At 37.5% G+C, this 19,351-nt stretch overlaps 1 protein-coding gene across 10 annotated transcripts in view; it reads left to right on the forward strand.

Annotated features, from left to right (window-relative positions):
- Window positions 1–19,351, forward strand: part of AKAP6 (A-kinase anchoring protein 6) — a 269,301-nt gene that overhangs the window by 110,734 nt on the left and 139,216 nt on the right. For all 10 annotated transcript variants that reach the window (XM_031504984.3, XM_031504983.3, XM_085582095.1 and 7 more), the window contains one exon: window positions 6,163–6,285. In XM_031504984.3, coding sequence (XP_031360844.3) covers window positions 6,163–6,285 — 123 coding nt within the window. The remainder of the gene's footprint in view (window positions 1–6,162; window positions 6,286–19,351) is intronic.

The following is a 19,351-nucleotide window of genomic DNA, read 5'->3' on the forward strand; positions in this document are numbered from 1 at the left end:
ATTCAGTTAATGAAAGCTAAACTTCAAAGTCTAAATGAGATCATTTGAAGTGCTAAAATTATTGAACACCAGAACTGTTTACTTGCCTATCTGACAAAAAAAAAAAAAAGCCTCTAATGTAAAAGTAAAATTAAACCACTGCAATGAAGTTAGGAAACTTAAAAAGTTCTAGTGCAAGAAGTGGTGTTAACCTAGCTGAGAGGCATTTGTGCATTGTTTTAAGTGACTCAACAGTCAACTCAGTTTTTTCATGGCTGTGATAGTAAAGCTGTTCTGGAAGGTCTTAGTTGTGTCCTGCTCAGAAAAATTGCAACCCAATGAAAAGATGTCTGAGCAACACCCCTGAGAAGCATGAGAATATGCAAAGGGGTGGGAATCTTTCTAAAATCTCATAAGCACTTACGTACTTATCACTAGCTTTCTAGTTGTTACCAGAAGTTTTTCAGTTAGGTCAACTCTTGTTATTTTGCTGGCAGCCCATAATATTTCTCTTGAGCTCTACTTTGTTCTTTTAAACCATGAGGACTGGCTGTGCCATCAGCTACAGGAGCATAGCTACAACCAGCAGATACCAAAACTTATTTGATTTACTCATTTGGTGGCATTAACATAATTGCCAGGTCTGTTACTGCAAACTAGGAAGTAGGAGTTAAAGGAGATATATTTCTAAAAGAGGATGGCTAGTCTTTGTCCAGAAATGGGGTGAGCTTCTGAAATTCAATGGGAACGCATAGGAGGGGACTGTGGAAGTTGGAGAAATACAGGGAGTGAGGAAATCCTGGTCCATGTCAAGAGGCAGTAGTGGGGTGCAGGTAGTGAGCAGTGAGGTGTGCTGAACAGTCATCCTGGTTAGGGAGGAATATCTAAACAGAATCTATCAAACAGGAGGAAGAGATGGAGTCAGGCACAAGCTGCTTGGTTGCCAAAGACTACTTACTTCTATGTCCATTAAAAATATTCCATTTTTATAATGTAAATTTGGGATGGAACACAAACACAGTCCTATGAAACATAACAAATTGTGCATGAAATGTGTTCATCTGTCCACCTTTGTAAGCCTCACCCCCATGCCCCAGGGTTTCTTGCAAGGGTGGCACAGCACCACAGCTACTCTCCTGCCCTGTTATCTCACATGGCAGACAAAACCAGGCTGCCTAAACCAAGATTCTTTGTGCAGCTGTACTGGGTGGAGAGAGCCCTGCAGCCCTGTGCAGCAGGCGGGGTATCTGTATCTTCTGTATGCCCTTATGTTTAACAGAACAAGGGTAGGAGGCACATTTCCAGACACATCCTTCCTCAGCCCAATATCCATGCATGCCTTTGGCCTCTGAGCATGCCTTTGCATGACTCAGCAAATGAATTCTTGCTGTTGTGATTCAAAAATTTTGAGTGTTCTGGTCATTAATAAGGAAGTGTCAAGATATTTTTGTCAAATCCCATCAAATTTATATTTAATACTTCAGTTAATTAATGAATTCCTTAATTGTGCAGAACAATTGAATTAAGCATATTTTCATTTTATAAGATAATTAAGCAGTTAAACTTACTGAGTTAAACTTACACCCCCCCCACCCCCAATACTTAGAATTGTCTTTTTAATTTTTATTCATCCAGAGAAAATAGAATTGAACCACAAAAAATCCAACTTTGTATGTTCTAAATTTCAAATGATGCCATTTTTGCTCTAGCTTTTTTCAGGGGTGTGTGATCAGGACTTTCTTCTTCCCCCTTGGAGAATTTGTAAAATTGTCATGAAAAACTGGAAAGCTGAAGGTTTTAAAGGTCAACATTTAAAAATTTCCCATGTGACATATAGCTTTTTCATTTTCTTCAAACTTTACTACAGAAGCAGCTACAAATCATCCAATAACAACAAGAAACATTTGCTTCTTTATTAGGCAGTGTAGACTAAGAATAGCTTTATGCTGTAGAAGCTCTAGTTTTTATGTCTTGCACGGTGCAAAACTATTATATTTGCAAAACTGAACCAGCTGATCTAAAGGGAGAGACTGGATTATATTGGTGCATCTTCTTTTCCTGTTCTGTTCTCTTCTATTCTCTCTGAGGAATTGTACAGTATTTTTTAGATTCAATGTAGCTAGCTGTGAGTTTTCAACTTCCAGTAAATTTTGATGGAATATAAAATATCTTAATTTCCTGTTAATTTCTACCAAAGTACAAGGTGGGTAGATTTGACAGTATTTTCATTGTAGTTTGATGCTGTGTAGATCAGACCCTTACACAGGAAAAATCAGCACAGCTTCAATGAAGTTTTTATCCATTGAAACTTTCTTCCTTTTTCTCATCTTAAAAATGATGAAGAAAAATATCTAGAGAAAAACCCCGTAATCTTGATTTTAAAAGGCAAAAAGGTAAGAAGCGTCTAGAAAGGGATGTAAAGTGTTTTCATTAATATCTTATTAAATGACGAGGAAAAGAAATCTCCTCTATTGAAGTTTGTCATCCTATTAATTTATTTCTTTCACTAATATTCCTGGACTGGGATTTAGGATTGTCTATTCTTTGTTTTAATACAATGTATCATGTAATCTGTTTTTAAAAGTATCTCTCTGAAAGAGTCAGAATAGATTTTCTCTGTTGTAAGACAATGTTTTCTGCATTATTTTTTAGAACTGGTTTTGTCTTCGCCTTTTATATAAAACGTATATTCTAGGAAATATCTGAGATGGTAAGAAGAGGAACTATTCTAATGATGTTTATGTCCCTGATGACACGTACGTCATTAATTGACCTCTAGTTAACTAGGCCACCTTGATTACATAGAAATGGCTCCGTGCTGGTCAGTCTGCGGTGAGGCAGTGGCCCTTCGGTCAGGAATAAGTTATGTTTTGGGCTTCCACTCTGTTACGAGCCTTAAGGGGATTAAAGACCCGGATCTCCATCTGTGGCAGGCTACGCGGAGCGGCGGTCCGGCTCCCTGTCCAAGCGCGGGAGCGCGGGCGGCGCTCGCTCGCGCGGGCGGCCGCCGGCCCGCGCCGGAGCCCGGCCGCAGCCGGCGGCGCCGCCGCGGCCTCGGGGCCCGCGGGAACGAGCCGGGGCCGAGCGGGGCCTGGCCCTGCCGAGCCTGGCTCGGGGAGCCCCGCACGGGGCCCGGTGTCCGAGCCGGACTGCCCCCCCCGCCAGGGGCAGCCGCGGAGGGCTGGCTGGCTGACGAGGGCGGCTCCTTCCTTGCCCACTGGCATCGGGCTCTTCAAACAAGCAGGATGGAATCCTGGGCACCGCTGTGAAAAACAAAACCCGGGGCCGTTGTTTTGATCACTAATTCAGGGCGAACGAAGTGGGACCTGCATTGCTGAGATTTAATCTCACCTACAGTTTGCGCGCCGGGAGGTGGCGCTGTGGGCCCAGGCACGGCGCGCGGGCGGGCGCGCGGCGCTCCCTCAGCCGGCGGCCCGCCGCCCGGCCCGCCCTTCCCTTCCCGCGGCCCGCGCGCCGCCGCGCTCGGCTGCTACAGATGTGCGCTTGTGAATGGTTTCAATAAAATTTTATAGCCGTCATTTGAAAAATGGTAGGATTATTGTGATTTGTGCAGCCTGGCAGAAGAGAGCCCGCCGGGGCTGGCCGCGGCCGCTGCTCCCCCTGCCGCGGGCTCCCCTCGGGCACAGTGTCTCCTGCCACAGTCCCAACGTGCCAGGTGGCACTGGCGCTTCCAGCCTCTTCTTTTTCTCTTCTTCTTTTTCTCTTCTTCTTCTTCTTTTTCTTTTTCTTTTTCTTTTTCTTTTTCTTTTTCTTTTTCTTTTTCTTTTTCTTTTTCTTTTTCTTTTTCTTTTTCTTTTTCTTTTTCTTTTTCTTTTTCTTTTTCTTTTTCTTTTTCTTTTTTTTCTTTTTCTTGCTCAGATAGCGTGCCTCACCGTGGTTCTGTAGGAGACTGTCTGTGGGTTTTTTGTCCAGGCCTCCAGACGAGTCCCCGAGCATTCCCGCAGCCCGGCTGGCCTGAGTGAGGGGACACACGAGGCTGCTGGAGCTGGATGCTTGCGAGTGACAGCACCAGCGCGAAGTAGCAGACATTGCAACACAGGCGGGTTTTGTGAGAGGACAGAAGTAGCTCCGTGGCTAATAGTTGCTCTTTATATTGCTGCAAGCCTTCAGTGTTTCCAAGCACCCTTTTGAAGGCATACAGACATTGAGTACTGCCGGCAGATGTAATACGTGTCTCTTTCGGTAAAATACTTGACGCATGTACAAGAGAGACCCTTTTTTTTTTTTTTTTTTTTTTTTTTGCTTACCATATCACCTTGTCTCTCAAGGACAGCATGATGCTAAAATGCAGGCAGAGATTTATTGGAGGGACAAGAAGGACTTTACTCCTCCCGCTGTTCTCCTCCTCAGCTCACGTCTCCCACTCCTCTGCCAGTCTGGCGTCTCATGCTCTACTGTGAGCTGGAAGCAAGTAAGCAATGAAGCAAGGAGAACATCTTGCCACTGCCCCTGTCTGTAGATTGACATGGGGGAATATAGCCCCTGTGCCCCTGTGGTATGGTAGCCTGCTGTTGGGAGACAAGAGATGTAGTTGCCTTCATTACTTGCCCCAGAATAAAGGCACGTTGTCTCAGTCACCATAGCCACTGGGTTGCTTTCCCTGTCTTTCTTCCCTCTTTCTGGAATATCCTGGAAAATAACCTACAATGAAACCTGTACAATACCAGTTTTCTTCCTTATAATGGTTTGATATACAGTGGATTCAATGAATAGAGATGGCAATAGTCTCTGTAACCTGAGGTCTTGTGGGGAGTCACATAAAAAAATGAAAGTCCTCAGGGTGCTGAAGTGGGTGCTGTCATGCCTGCAGCATGCACTGCAGCTTTCTGCCAGACTCTAGCTTTGGTTTAGAAGCACTTCTGCTTCACCTGGGAGCCAAAAGTTGGTTACTGGACCCTGATTCTCAAAAGTGCTGAACCAAAATGGCTCTTCTACCTTGAATTTTGAAGGAAGTGTGGTTCTGCTTGGTCTGGGTTATAACCATTGCCCTTTAAGTAACACAGCTATGCACCTACTGCTCAGACTCTTTTTTTATTGTCTTGTTTAGAATTCCAATTTCATGTGCAACTTTGGAAAAGAAGATTTGGACTCCTGAGACACTCAGGATTGTTTAAAAGTTCTATGCTTAGTTTACTTTTAGCTATCTGAATGGACTAATAATTAGCAGAAATCATTTAATAGAGTGGTGAGACTGAGGTACTGAGTGTATATACTGAGTTGTTGCCCAACTGAAAATTGAAATTCCCACTATGCTGGAAATTCATAGCTTATGACTAATAATATAACCAGTATTAGACCTAACTTAATATAGTCTTACAACACTTGTAATAGATCCACATTCCTCTTCAGAGTTAATTTTCAGGGTGCTTATAAACACCACGGTCAGTTTATTCCATTTACTCTCTTGCTTTGTGGTGGATAAGACTTCAGTAAAATTATCTGTACTCAGTATGTGCTGATAGAATCATCCAATCATGTAAATTCAGGGACACTATTTTTAATCAGACAATATAATTGGTACTAATCTTGAAATAAATGGTGCTCCTGAGAAGCAGGAGCTCCTGTCTTCTCCAGAGCACCATCTGTGTGGCTCAAATGCAATCAGCAATATTTATATTAAATGCTATATATTCTGCCTCATCTACTGTTTGATTTCCTCTCTCTGAGTCTCATGCTATGAGCCAAAACAGGAATCACAACACCCAAGTTCTGACAAGTAATTTCTTCCCTTGGTCTGCTGTGTATACCTTGTTAATACAGCTTTGTTCAGTCCTTTTGTCAACAGTTAGTGCTCATAATACACTCAGTCTGCTCAGTGCAAGGTCTTAAGCTCACTTTTCATTATAATTTCTATAAAGCTTTTTATATCTCTCCCTCATATTCTGTAAAACTTTGCTATTTTCTCTATTTCATCACAGTCGTAGGGATCCCACATTGTCTTGTCCCAAGATATCACATTGGATTATTCCCAGAAACACTGTTCTGCTACTCAGTTACCAGAAGACCACTCTCTAATTGTTTTATTTGTTTGTTTGTTTTAGGTTGTAAGAGGTAAAATTTTACTCTTTTGGCTAAAAGAAAAAAAAAAGAGCATACATTTTTCATGTTGCCATTTTGCTAACAAATGCTTTACTCATTCTTTCTTTTTTCTTACATGGTAAGGGGTTTGTAAGCAAGCTGGATGAATTCATTCACTGGTTAAATGAAGCCATGGAAACAACAGAGAACTGGACTCCTCCTAAAGCAGAGACAGACAGCCTGAAACTCTACCTGGAGACACACTTGGTAGGACAAGATTATACTATGATTGCTATCAGTAATTGAAGTGTTCTGTTGTGCTTTTTATTTGATTATTACTTTTTAATTACTAGTGTGTGTCTATATTTTAATGTAAGATTTGCAGCATTGCAGTTTATTTTAATGAAAATACCAACAAATTGTTTTAATGAAAATACTAACAAATTATTTTCTGTACTTGAGAAATGTACTGATAACTTTGTAAAAATCAGATTACTGTAGCTAGTAAAAAAAAAAAAAAGGTACAGAAAATTAAACTGAGAAATTTCCTCTCTTTCTGCCAAAATCTTAGGTTCTAACCAGTATGAAATGGAAGAAAATGTGGTGATAGCACTACTCTGAGCCAATGACCTAGACACCCCAGTTATATGAAACCGTACATTAGCTGAACCCACATCAGATCATAAACCCCCAAAGATCAGCCTCATTTCCAGTCTCTGACAATATTATGGTAGAAAATGATTTGACAGTCCCAGGAAGTCACATGATATGTTCCAGGAAAAAATATCATCTTAATCCCTACTGTATTATGGGAGTGACCATTATTAAATTAATTAGGTATACATCAACTACATATACAGTTAAAATCAAACTGAGAACTGTCTTCAGGATTTCAGCTATACAGGAAGCTCTTGCATGTATTGCTCTTAAACATTTCTGTTGTAGTAGTGCCTATGGGCAGTCACTGGATTAAGTGCTTATGGTAGTCTATCAAATGCAGTATGAAGACACTTCATTTTCCCTTATGTTGCAGATTTTGTGTTTTGTGGCAGAGTTCAGATTTTTGCCTTGCCTTCTGCACACACTCATGCCTATGAATCCCATTGTGTCTACAGGTGCTCTGAAGGCACAGAGCACATTGTGAAATGAGACCTCAGAAAAGGCATTGGTCACTTCAATTTTTCTTTGTACTCTGCAACATGAAACTTCTGATGAGAAGCTTTTATGAGTGGAATTGCAATTTCCACTCTTGACTGGATAAAAAGAAACATATTCCAGGTAACAGGGCAATCACCAGGCTGAGTAACTCTCAGAGTTTCTTTTCCCCTTTATTCCATGGGGAGGAGCCCAGTAGCTCATTTGCAGAAAAATTACTTCCAACTTTGCCATGTGGTTCTTGGGAAGGTGGGGCCAAACCCATCTATATCAGACTGGAATGCGGAAGAGTAGCTCAGAGGCAAATCTGTCATTGCTTGAGGTAGTCTGAATAAATGAATATGTGGGCACTTGTACAACCTCACTTTCCCCTGTCAGTAGTTAGGCTCCCAGCTGCCCTCTGTGAATCTGGGGTAAGAAAATCCTCATATGCTTCTGAATCATTATGTTATGAAGCCAGGTGGGGATTTTTTTTACTTCATTGCAGAAGTAAAATATCTAAAGAATTGTTCTCTTTATATTTTATATTTGATAATATTATAATTATTTCATGGCATCTATATCCAGTGAAAAACTCACTGAATAACCTGAAAAACCATAACTGAGTATTTTTTTCTTGGATTTCAGAAACTGTATGCTATCATACTAGTTTCTACACAGCACGAAATACAGAGCATTTTGTAGCATGGAAGATAGTTGTTTGTATTAACTCTAGATTGTCAGCTTTTCAGTGGCTTTTATCTGTCAAGCATCCTAATCTGTGTTTAAACAGAAGTAGGTGAGCTTCAATTCATGCTAAGCTCACTGTGAAGTGTCCCTTATTTGAACATTGTAAGGCCATGGTGACTGTGGCTTGTGTGAGGGACTTATACTTCTAATTTTCTTCTTTTGCCAGTCAGGTCATCCGTGTCAGACTCACCTAAGATATACTGAAGTAAAAGATTTGGAACTTTACATGACTAGGTTCCAGACTTATGGGTTTATAATACAGACACTGGTAGTAAACTAGATGGGAAAACAAAGAAAATGTCTTGGTTGTTTCCTGTGTAGTGCATCTACACTAGCATATCTCATAACTGTTTCCTCACTGGTGCAGGTTTTCTCATCATAGAATAGGTGAAAACTTGATGTAGATTTTATTAGTAGAGACATATCCTTAGCCTTTGGCACAGGTTATCAATTCCATGAACTGTGATACTGTTTTCTTTGAAATGCATTTGTTGTAATGACAAAATTAATGCCATAAAGAGGGAATATTCTGCATTCATGAATGAAATCTCTTCTATAAAAAATTAAGAAAATAAAATAACAGGAGCAAGAACACACAAAATGTGCTTGTTCCCTTTGTCATTGGTTGGGAAAAGTTCTACAGAGGTGACAAGGAGAAGGCTGTGAACATCTTCCAAATTTTCCAGAATGTAAAACTGTAGGCTGTCTCTTCAGGATTTTAATGTAAACTGTTGAAAAAGTTTGAATTTTACAATCTCTCCCCACTCAGCCTTGCTTTTCTTCATCTTTGACATTTCAAGAAATGGGTGCATAGACACATAGAGTGTGTTTATAAAAAAAGGCATCACAAGAAACCTACAGCATCAACTTTTGAAAATCTTTGCATAAAGTAATGCTCACATGAGGAGTCAAATCTCTTAAACAGGATTGGAGTTCAAGTCTCTAGCATAGCATGACATCAGCTTAAATTGGTACAATTCCCCAGACAATTGTTCTTGTTAATTCTTATACCTGCCCTGGCAATACTGTCCACAAGGATGTTAATCAACACTTGGAAACACATGAATAGAGTTTGTCTATTGCTCTTGGCTCAACAAGAACTGCCTGCAGAGGCATCTCTGTTAGTGTCTGAAGGTCCTGCCTGGACAGCTCCTGAAACAGTGGAGCACACTGTGATGAACGTGGAAGGCAGCCTCTCCTCAATTTGGTCTGTTTTTTCCAATTATCTCCTCTGCACAGAGACTAGCTGGGGAATTCCTGGGCTACCAGGGGAATTCACAACTAAATGCACTGTGTGCACGCAGGCACAGGTCTTATACCCAAATACACCACAATTATAGTTAGCAAGTGTAAGACCTATTGGAAATTCATTCTTAAAATCACAGTTACAACTTAAACTCCATCAATTTTGCCACGATGTGGAACTAAACATTTTGCTAAAGAGTATGATTTTTTTCTACAATTTAAAAGGTAGTCTACATATTGAATGTGTGCTGTAATAGACAATCTTCAGCTTAGGAACAGTGTTCTTACAAATTTTAAAACCTAGCTCCCTGATGTTCTGCAGAACAAAAGCTGCTATAGGCTTCATTTTAGATAACACCAAAGCACAAATCTATAAATGAAAATACTCTCAGAGATCCTTGAAATAGTGACTGAAATTATTCTTTCAATTTTACAGGTCTTCACAACTCAGTAATGTTGGTTAAACTGATTTGGGAGCTGTGTGCTTCCCATTCATATGGAAAAGCTGACATGGATCAGCCACCCTTGAACATCTGGCACTCTGCAGGCAGCCACCCAAGCCAGCAGATGTCGAAAACACTAATATGTTTTCATAAAACAGGCCTGTTTTTCAGTAGAAGTCTACTTTTCCACAAAGGTCTCAGTCAGTCCTACTAGAGAAAAAATGAAGCAGGTTTTGAATTTTTTTAGTAATTATGTTAAAATCAGTTCCTAATGAAAATATAGCTTTGTTTACCTTACCAAAAGGAACTTCTGAAAATGGTTTCTGATTCACTTCATCTTTTGTATCTCTTCTGTTTTGCTGATTCTTACCCATTGGCACCCTGATCAAAATCAGCTGCTAGCAGACTCTAAGCATAGACTTGGTGTTATGCAAATCAGTTTTCATTAAAAACAGTATCCTGAAGGCAGCTTGTGAGCTAAAAGCATCTGTCTAGGTGATACTGCTGTGCTTGTGAAACAAAGCAGACTTTCTAACCAGCTTGACAAATAAGAATACACCATGTATCTCTTGACCATTTTAGTTGGCTAAAAAAGGTATTTAACTTTATCCATGGCCTGATAAGATACAGTCTTTGAGCATAGTAAAGAAGTAAGTTATCTGCTGCCAAGAACCGCTGAGGAAAAGGTTTAGATAAAAGGTACTATATATATTTGCTGAGGTCTGAAACTTTAATTCTGTAGTTTTAACTTTTTCCTTTGTTGTTAAGACATTACTTTGTTTTCTTATTGCTGCACAACTCCTACTTTTGCACTGTAGTGTGGTGTGCTCTTAGGTCATTGTACTAAGCCATTTCTGTGTCTGGAGTCATACTTAGGGCTAGGGAACACAAGATATTTAAATGTAATCCTGCAAAGGAAAAATACAATATCTTACACTTATTTAGATGCAACTTTTTAAATATTTCTTGCATTATTAGTAGATGTTGGCAAACAATATTTTTTTCTGTAGTGATAAACTAATTAAGGTAAAGTCTTAGAAATTTGGAATTAGTAGTCAAGCATTTCTGTCCATTTTTATCCAATAAGACTGTTCTTGCTTCTTGGATTTTTAGGCAAAAATATATGTTCTGTTTAGTTGAAACTAGAATAGCAAATATTGTTCCATAAAAACCACAAGAGGTGAGGATTGCATGTAGTTATTGCAGTACAAAGTGTGCTTTGGATACACTAACTGATAATATCCATGAATAGTAATTTCTTAGTTTTCAGATCCCTGTCAGTAACATTTACTCCAATTCAGTCACAAGCTTTGTGCCACATTAAAATCCTTTTTAGCCTAGAATCAGTTCATTATATTAACCTTCTCAGTCACCATATTTACTTTACTGGTTAGAGTCTTAAAAATATCATATCATCATTAGTATTTCAAAGGAAATTAGACAAGTTGATTCACATTAGCATTTCCTTTCCTTCTGTTCATAAAGTTGTCATCTCCATTCAGAACCAAATTCTTCTTAAGATACAGGGGACTTGAGTTTTATTATCCAAAGAGAAATGAAATAAGGATTTTTCTGTCTCTGTTATAAATGTTTCTGGCCACATCATAGCTCAGCAATTTCTGAGCTGAAAACAGCAAATGCCTTCATACAGAAAATAGATTGTATTTTCACATTTAAGAAATTGTGTTGGTGAAGTAATGATGCCTCAGTGATATTTCATGATACCTGATTGTCTGTTTGTAGCAAGACTGATATGTCTGAAAAAAGATCATTCTCATCTCCCTGGAAAATCTCATTTTCTGAAAAATGTCAGTTTGGAGAAGTATTAAATATCTATTCTTATTGAAAATAAGGTTAAATACACATGCCTTGGGCTAATCTACAAACTATCTTTGTGGTAGCAGTGGTAATGGTAATTTTATTAAAGGTATTAAAGCCTCTGAAATGGCTAAGTTATGTTTTGTACTTTTGCTATATGGGAATTTCCAATGTGCATGGCAGCTAATTTAGATAAGTTCCTCAAAATACAGAATACTTTCTTCAGAGTGATGGCACTAAAGAGTGAGCACCATGAGTGACCTAATATTTTGTTTCTCTAAGGATTTGGATTTGATTTTCTTTAGCCTATTGTTAGTTTGAATTTTAAAATTTTATGGTGTTTTTTATCTTGAAAGGCATGTTGAGTGTTCACGAGTTCCTGAATGTGTGTGCTTTTCCATTGGAAGCAGTCTGCAGAACATACTGATCAGAGATGTAGACTACACTCAGCAGATTTCACAGACTAATAAAATGATTTAATAGGAAGTAAGACAGGAAACTTAAATAAGCAGAATGCAAGTATATTGTCAGTTTTGACTATTATTCAGCTTTAAAAATCTGTAAACCAAATAACCTCTATGTAAACTTTTCTATTTCTTGAGTTAAAGTGTAGGAAATGTTGCTGCCATTTCAATGCATTTGGCTCTATCTGTATTACAGTCTGAACCCAGAAAATATAAGTTCCTGGCTGTGGGAAAAAATAGAGGTTTCTGAACTGTTTGGACTGTTATTCAAATTTAAAGAACATTTTTGGTGACTAAGGACAATTGAAAGCAAGTATATAAGAAAGCAAATCCAGGTATATTACCCTTCTAATAACATCACTGCTGTCCTGACCAATACAAAAATACTGTGCTTGATCTACAGATGATTCCCATAAGATCATGCAATGAAGAAAAGCTGACACATATCTTTTCTTTGTAAGGAGAAAGAGTGGGCCATGGTTATGGTCCTAGGAGTACTCCTAGGAGTATTATGATTTGGATCAGTTATTACTATATATGTTTTTAATGAAGGAAGATAATATCCATTTACTGTGTTCCTGTACACATAGTCCCACTCCGGAGGTTTATTTTGTGCAAGCTTGTAGTATGAGTAATAGTTTTTTTGTGATTTTCCTAGAGACTTAATATTATTAAGAGTACTACTGTTTTTCTTCCTTATTTTTCTAATTTGTAGATACATACCCTTGTGTAGGTATTTTGTACAACTGCAAATTAAAAGAATATTGCATTTACTTTGGTTTTTGATTGGTCCAAACCTTCCCAGGACAGTCTTTGCTACCCCCAAATTTACAGTTTTGCATGGGAAAGGGATAGGACCCCATAATAAAATGTAGCTCTGCTGAGCCTGCCTCTTGGTTGTTAACTACCTTCATGTACCAGCTTCTCTAGTTCTGGGAGTCACAGTCATCATTGGACAGAGGAGGCATTAAACCAGAAGCAGAGCATATTAGGGTGTCATCCTAAAATAGCTTTGCTTCTTCTACTGAAGAAAAAGGAAAATTGTAATGTTCAAAATCTGGACTCTTACTTGTGGGGATTGTGAAGTCTAGTATTCTACATGTATGAAGGTATCGGGTATGATCTATGCCTCAAGAACAAATGTATTGCTCTCTTGTTTTGGTTGGTTTTGTTTTTTGTTTGTTTTTGTTTTTTTTTAATGCATGATGTTTGAGGTTTAAAAAGTTAGAGTTCAAACTTTGGGAAGTTTTTAAAATTCATTTGCACTTGTTGGTGAAGCTGAACAAGGCAGGGTAACTTGCTTTGGCAGTGTTGTAAATGTTCACTCCCTGTCAATTCTCACTACTTAAAACTGGTCCTGAGGTATCCCAAAATTGAGATAGTGTAAGTCTGAGTGATGAAAGGGATTCCACTGGGCATGTTGTGTGTTTGGCCTGCGGATAACATTATTTGCATACAGGGGACTCAGTGACTGTAGTAATAAAATTAAATAAAATCACCATTATAAGGCACTAAACTAGTAAAAAAATTTTAGCAAAAAATATTTCACATAAATTGTGACTTAGAAACTTCGGAGCTTTGTGTATGATAACACGGTTATGCTCTTTACACAAACCTATCATTGTAACTTTTGAAACACCTTTAAAAATTATTTGAAATTAAAGTTTGTTTTACAAATAAACTGTGTCATGCTTATGTAGGAACTTTGGTGATTGTAAATTTTTTGTCTATTAAAATGCATGCTATTGCCTGAAATTTTAGTATTGTTTATGCTGGTATTATCAATATAGATGCAGTCAGTAATTTGTTTTTGGAAATGAAATGAAATTTATTTTTAAAAAATTTGGAGATTGTAAATCATTAAAAAGTGTAATGCCAGCATCAAAGGCCAAACAAGCACACTTTCAGCAACATTTAAATTTGCTTTTACTTACCTGCCAAGAGCTATTGACCACTCCCATGGTTCTGTACTATATTACTCAGAGGCATATCATTCACATTTTAAGTACTCAAAGTAGCACAATTGCTGTCTGTGTTTTGGTGTTTGCAATGCCAAAGCATTCAGGCAAAATACAGAACATCCAGGAAATGAATGGAGGTTTTGATTGGTAAATATTTTTATTTGCATCTCCTATGATGCTCTTTTCTCTTTCTTAATTCTACAAATGAATTGGGTAAATAATCAGATTTATTTATTTATTAGATATATTTTGCTAAGATGGATCTTTAGTTCACCTTCTAATTGCATGAAACTTTTTGTCTGTACATATATAAAACAAATTACATCTCCTTCATATTCCCCTGAAATGAAACTAAAATCTAGAAACTAAAATCAAGAACTATTTTAAAACTACATGGCATTATTTAATGCCAGAGAGTTCATTTTGGTCTGATAGTAAGTAAACTAAATAAGATTTACATAATATACATGTGTAAGTTATTTTCCCCTTGGTAACTCCATATTTACCAAGGCTACTATGCCCATTAATTCATCTTTGGTTTGGAAAGCTGTTAGCTCTTGGTTGGCTTTTTTTCTGCATGTGGTAGGGCAATACAACTTGGACATATTTTGATTAAATAGTTTTTGGGCATGGTGTGTCTCTGGGTGGAAGAGATGTACCTAGAAATGTGTAAAATAAGACAGAACACCAAATCAGGAAACTGTGGTTTCTGCAGATTATTTTCTGAGTATCTCAAGAAGGCAAGAAATTATTAAGGGCAGTTGTGTACAGTGGGCTGCGTGTGCAATTCACCATGATTATGGCAACTTAGCAATTGTTTCACTGTATAGCAATTTTACCCATGCCATTTCCTGCCTGTCGTCTTCTGTTGCTGTCTCTTGACAATAGACAAATGGAGATTCAATTTAGGAAGCCTCATGTGTACTTTTTTTTGAGAATGAAATGTGTTTGGACAGACACAATCAAAGAGAAATTTAAATAGTGAAATACAGAAAAAATAATGGTGGCAGCAGAAGAATTTATGTGACTTTGAAATAAAAAAATATCTGCAAAAGTAGCCTGTATGTCTTCTAAATCTGCAAAATAGGCATCCTGGAGAGTTGGGCTATCTTTTTTCTTAACATCTAAAATCATGCATTCAAAACTTGGCAAAATTACCTGAAAGGTGGCAAACACAATGAGGAGTGAGAAACAGAAACTGAGAGACCTAAAACATTTAATGTGAGGAAGAGTGGGTTATTCATGTTTAAGATGTAATTAAGGGAAAAACCCCTTTGATTGTTTAATACTAGTATGGCAGAAGCTGTGACAGAGAAGAAAGGGGTGAGGTGATTTTACAAAAGTATGAATTACTGTGGGACTGCTGTAGTAGAGTCTGCCTCTTCGTATTTAGTTTTGCACATCCAATACAAATTCTGTGGCCATGTGACAGAGCTAGGTTGCTGCTCTGTCAGTGCATTTGCAGCCCTTACTCTCACATTTTTATCCAGTCTAGATTTAATGGTCTCAAGGGATTCAGGCTTTCACTTTTTTCCTTAGGAGGTTATTATACAATCTAATAGATCTGACTTCCATGGGAAATTTCATATTTGTCTTAAATTATCTCCTTCTTAATTTAACTCCTTTAGTCTCATCTACTATACCGTCTAATACTGTACTAAGTCTTCTTTCTGCTTGGTGTTCAGATTCATGAAATATAAAACAGACAAAACCAGAGAGGTCCTTTATTTTAATCAATACTTAATCTTGTTTATTTCTTCTTTGTTTCACCATTTCCACTTTTAAAGAAATTGTGCTTGTTGTTTACAAAACACTCAACAGTTTGTCTCCTTATAAATGTAGTTGATTCCTCACAGACAAAAAGTACATACAGATCCAGTGAAAGATGGAGAATGCACATGAATCATCAGAAGGTAAAATCACCCCCAGAGTTGCTATAGTTAGTTCATTACTAAGCATTTTGACCTCAAAGTTTCAGTTAATATGTTTAGATGAATGATAAACTTAGAGAAATTATCTGAGCAGCCAAACCATCTTACATCTGATCTACATCTACAGTAGCACAATGCCCATATCACATGATGATTATGGGATTTCAGTAGTGAGGTTCCCAGTTTTATGTCAATTTTAAAGGCATTTTAGATATTGTGAATCAACATAAAAAGTTAAATAGTTATTTTGTCCATTTTTATCTACTGGCGGAGGCCAGTGGAAGGAATTGGCCCCAGATAAACTCAAAAAATTTGATCTTTTAAAGTCTTCATATTACTGCAGAGGATAGAAGACCAAATCTGCTTTCCACTAACTATTCACTCTTAAAAAATATCTAACAGTTTCCACTGGTGACAGAAAAAAGTGTGTGGTTCATCTAAGGCAAACGATGGTTAGGCATTAAAGGTTTAGCATTTGGTGATAATTGGCCCCTTGGTCATCATTGCTATAGGGAGGACATGTTCTAAGTTTCAGAAAGAGATGAAAAAACACAGAGCAGGTGCGGCTACTTCAGAGGAGGGTTCATCACACTCTCCTTAAAAAGCAAACGTAGAATCCCTGCTATTGTAAGACTCAACCTTGCCTATAGAGCTGCATAAAGGATTTCCATGGTGCTTGTATTCCTTTTAGCAGGTGGAGTGTCAGTCAGATGAAAATGCAGCTTAAAAGAAAAGAAGAAAATTTAAAATTCTTTCTAGACACCCAGGTTTTATGGAAAACATGAACAAAGGAGACATTGACATTACATTTCATATGTAATATTTAGTTCCCAGGAAAACATGTCCTAGTGATGCTTATTTCATACTAAGTAAGCTTAATTTAAAAAGTGAGGCTTTACTAGAAGCTAAATGTATAACCATTTCCATGTTAATATAAGTATAACTTACACAGTAGTTATTTTTTTGATTTACTGAATATTATTGGTAGGTAATATTCAGGAATCTGAAAATACTACTAGGTTATTACATGGCTTATTAGGTTATTAAATCAAATTATTAAATTATTAACTCAAATTCTTAAATAATAGGCACTGTCCAAACAGAGACTTTCTATGTCATCAAAAATGCTGAAGGAAGAAAAAAGAAGAAAACAGCTGCCATTCCATGATCAAAAAATGAGTTCAGAATTTGATATCTTGGTATTTTGTCATCGCAAATTATTGGAAGGTAACTGTGCCAGGAGCAAGAGACTTGCAAAAGTACATGTACATTAAGCATATAAAAATAATTTTTCTGGAATTGTTTCAAGTCATATTCCCTTTAAGACAAATGAAGTGGGCATCCTGTATCTTTTCTATCAGCAACTGTTCCCATTATTCTAAATTTCACAATTGAATTATATCTGTCACAGTAGGTGTTATAATTAAAAGTGCTACATTCTTAGCCAAATTATATGTGCAACTATACCTAAATATAGAAGTCCATATTTCAGTAGTGTAGATTTCTCAAAAACACTATTAGGAAATTTAAAATTAATCTTCCTTTTTCAAATTCTGAAACCATAGAATCCAAGGCAGATAATTTTTAGGTGTCTGTACTATTGCTCTAAAAAATAAACACTCTAGAAACAGTAATAATATTAATAAAAGTGTTTAAAAATATAAAAAATTAGCCTAATGAAAATTCTCTTTCAGAGGTACCCCAGTGCACCACACATTCTGATAGTGTACTGAACTGAGAAAATTAAGATATTTCTTTTAATACATTGTATTAACCTGACAACAGGTGTAAACTGTTGTGTCATCCAAACTAACCTATATTTATGTATATGTTTTAAGTTTGCATGATACCTAGTTGCTGATTTGTGTTTCAGAGACAGTACAGAAACAATCAACTGATACATTATGAGTTGAAAAAATTATGCTTATAGTAAGTCTTTGTGCCTCTGGAAACAAACAAACAAACAAATTCTAGTTATCTGTCCTTGCTGCAGATATGAATAGGTAAAGACCTGGGTGTTTTACCAAATTATAAAGATTTTCTAAGAACAGAAGGGGGAATGTTGCATATCAGAGCTCAATATGTGTACACAGTGTAGGATACCTACACAATAGAAACTTCCTAAATTTAAGTAGCTACAACCATCAAATAAATCCTACGAAGAACTTAAATTTTTTTTACAGTTTTCTTTTTATCCCCACTTGTACAGAAAAGTAACATAAAAGGAAGAGATTACTATATTCTGGGAAAGTGCTCTTGTATTTATAATGTGTTCAGAGTCCAGCATAGGTCAGGAGGTGCTGCTTTTTTAACCCATGGACTGTACTATTGTAATCTTCTGGATCAATAAGTTTCTTGAAAGTCAGAGGATGCCTTCATTTTGTGAAGGCTGGGCTTTGCCCCATTCCATCAGCAGAAGATAGCACTCCTGTTGCCTTATATTTACACCATTGGTGTTTAAACTTCATTTATTATAATAATGTAGTTTTTCCAAAACCACGATTCCTACTTCATTTTTCCTTTCTTGCTAAATAAGAGCAGTTGATACTTATATATAGGTACATGGTGATCACAAAAGTGAAGAGAACTTTGTAAGGAAATTTTGCTTGTTGCAGCTTGTAAACTACATTTTATACTCTGTAGTTCTAGGGATGACATTAATGTGTTGTTTAAAAAGCTGCTGTCAGGCCAATGCACATGCATTTTCCATAATGTATACGTGCTTATGTGTGATATTTTGACTGCTCTATAGCTGCAAATGTGCCTGGAAAAATGGCTTTGATTAATTGACTTCCCTCCTCTTCTTTCTTCTCTTCACATGCAAAGGCTCCATTCATTATCAGGAAAGATCAGAGGAGGAGGGGAGCAGAGTACCTGGGTCACACGCTGCTAGAGTTACAATTTTCCAAATGCCATAAGTAAATGGTAGGGAACAGGAAATATCCAGGATGGAAGGGGACCTCTGTGTTTGAAGGTCTTCCTTCATTCCAAATATTTGGTCTGATTTTATCTTTAGCTGTGCAAATTTGCATTTCTCCATTGTATATACAGGTATTACTTGTTACATCTTCAGCTCTTGTCTTTTTCATGTGTCATATTTTCAACCCCTCAGGTATGAGAAACCTTGAGCACTGATTGAAGGCTATTCCTTCCACTGTTCCTTGTCCAGTTCTTTTTCCATAGGAATGACTAGAAATTATATATACATATATAATTCTAAATTCAAAACTCATACTGCACTACATCCACAACATTTGCTTCTGTTTATTTATGAATGGTTCTCTCCTTTTAATGTGTGCTGATTTTGGAAGGGATAGGGTTAATTTTCTTCCTAGAAAGTAGTATGGGGCCATGTTATAGATTTGTATTGGTAATACAGGAATGTTTCAGTTACTGCTGAGCAGTGCTTGCACAGAGCCAAGGCTTTTTCTGCTCCTTGTACCAGGCCACCAGCAAGTAGGCAGGGGATGCACAAGGAGTTGGATACAGACACAGCTGTGACAGCTGACCCTGAGTGACCAAAGAGGTATTCCATGCCATATGACATTATGCTCAGTACCTAAATTTGGGGAAAGAAGGAGGAAAGG

The sequence above is a fragment of the Lonchura striata genome, chromosome 5 (assembly GCF_050655825.1).
Source record: "Lonchura striata isolate lonStrDom1 chromosome 5, ASM5065582v1, whole genome shotgun sequence".
NCBI lineage: Eukaryota > Metazoa > Chordata > Aves > Passeriformes > Estrildidae > Lonchura > Lonchura striata.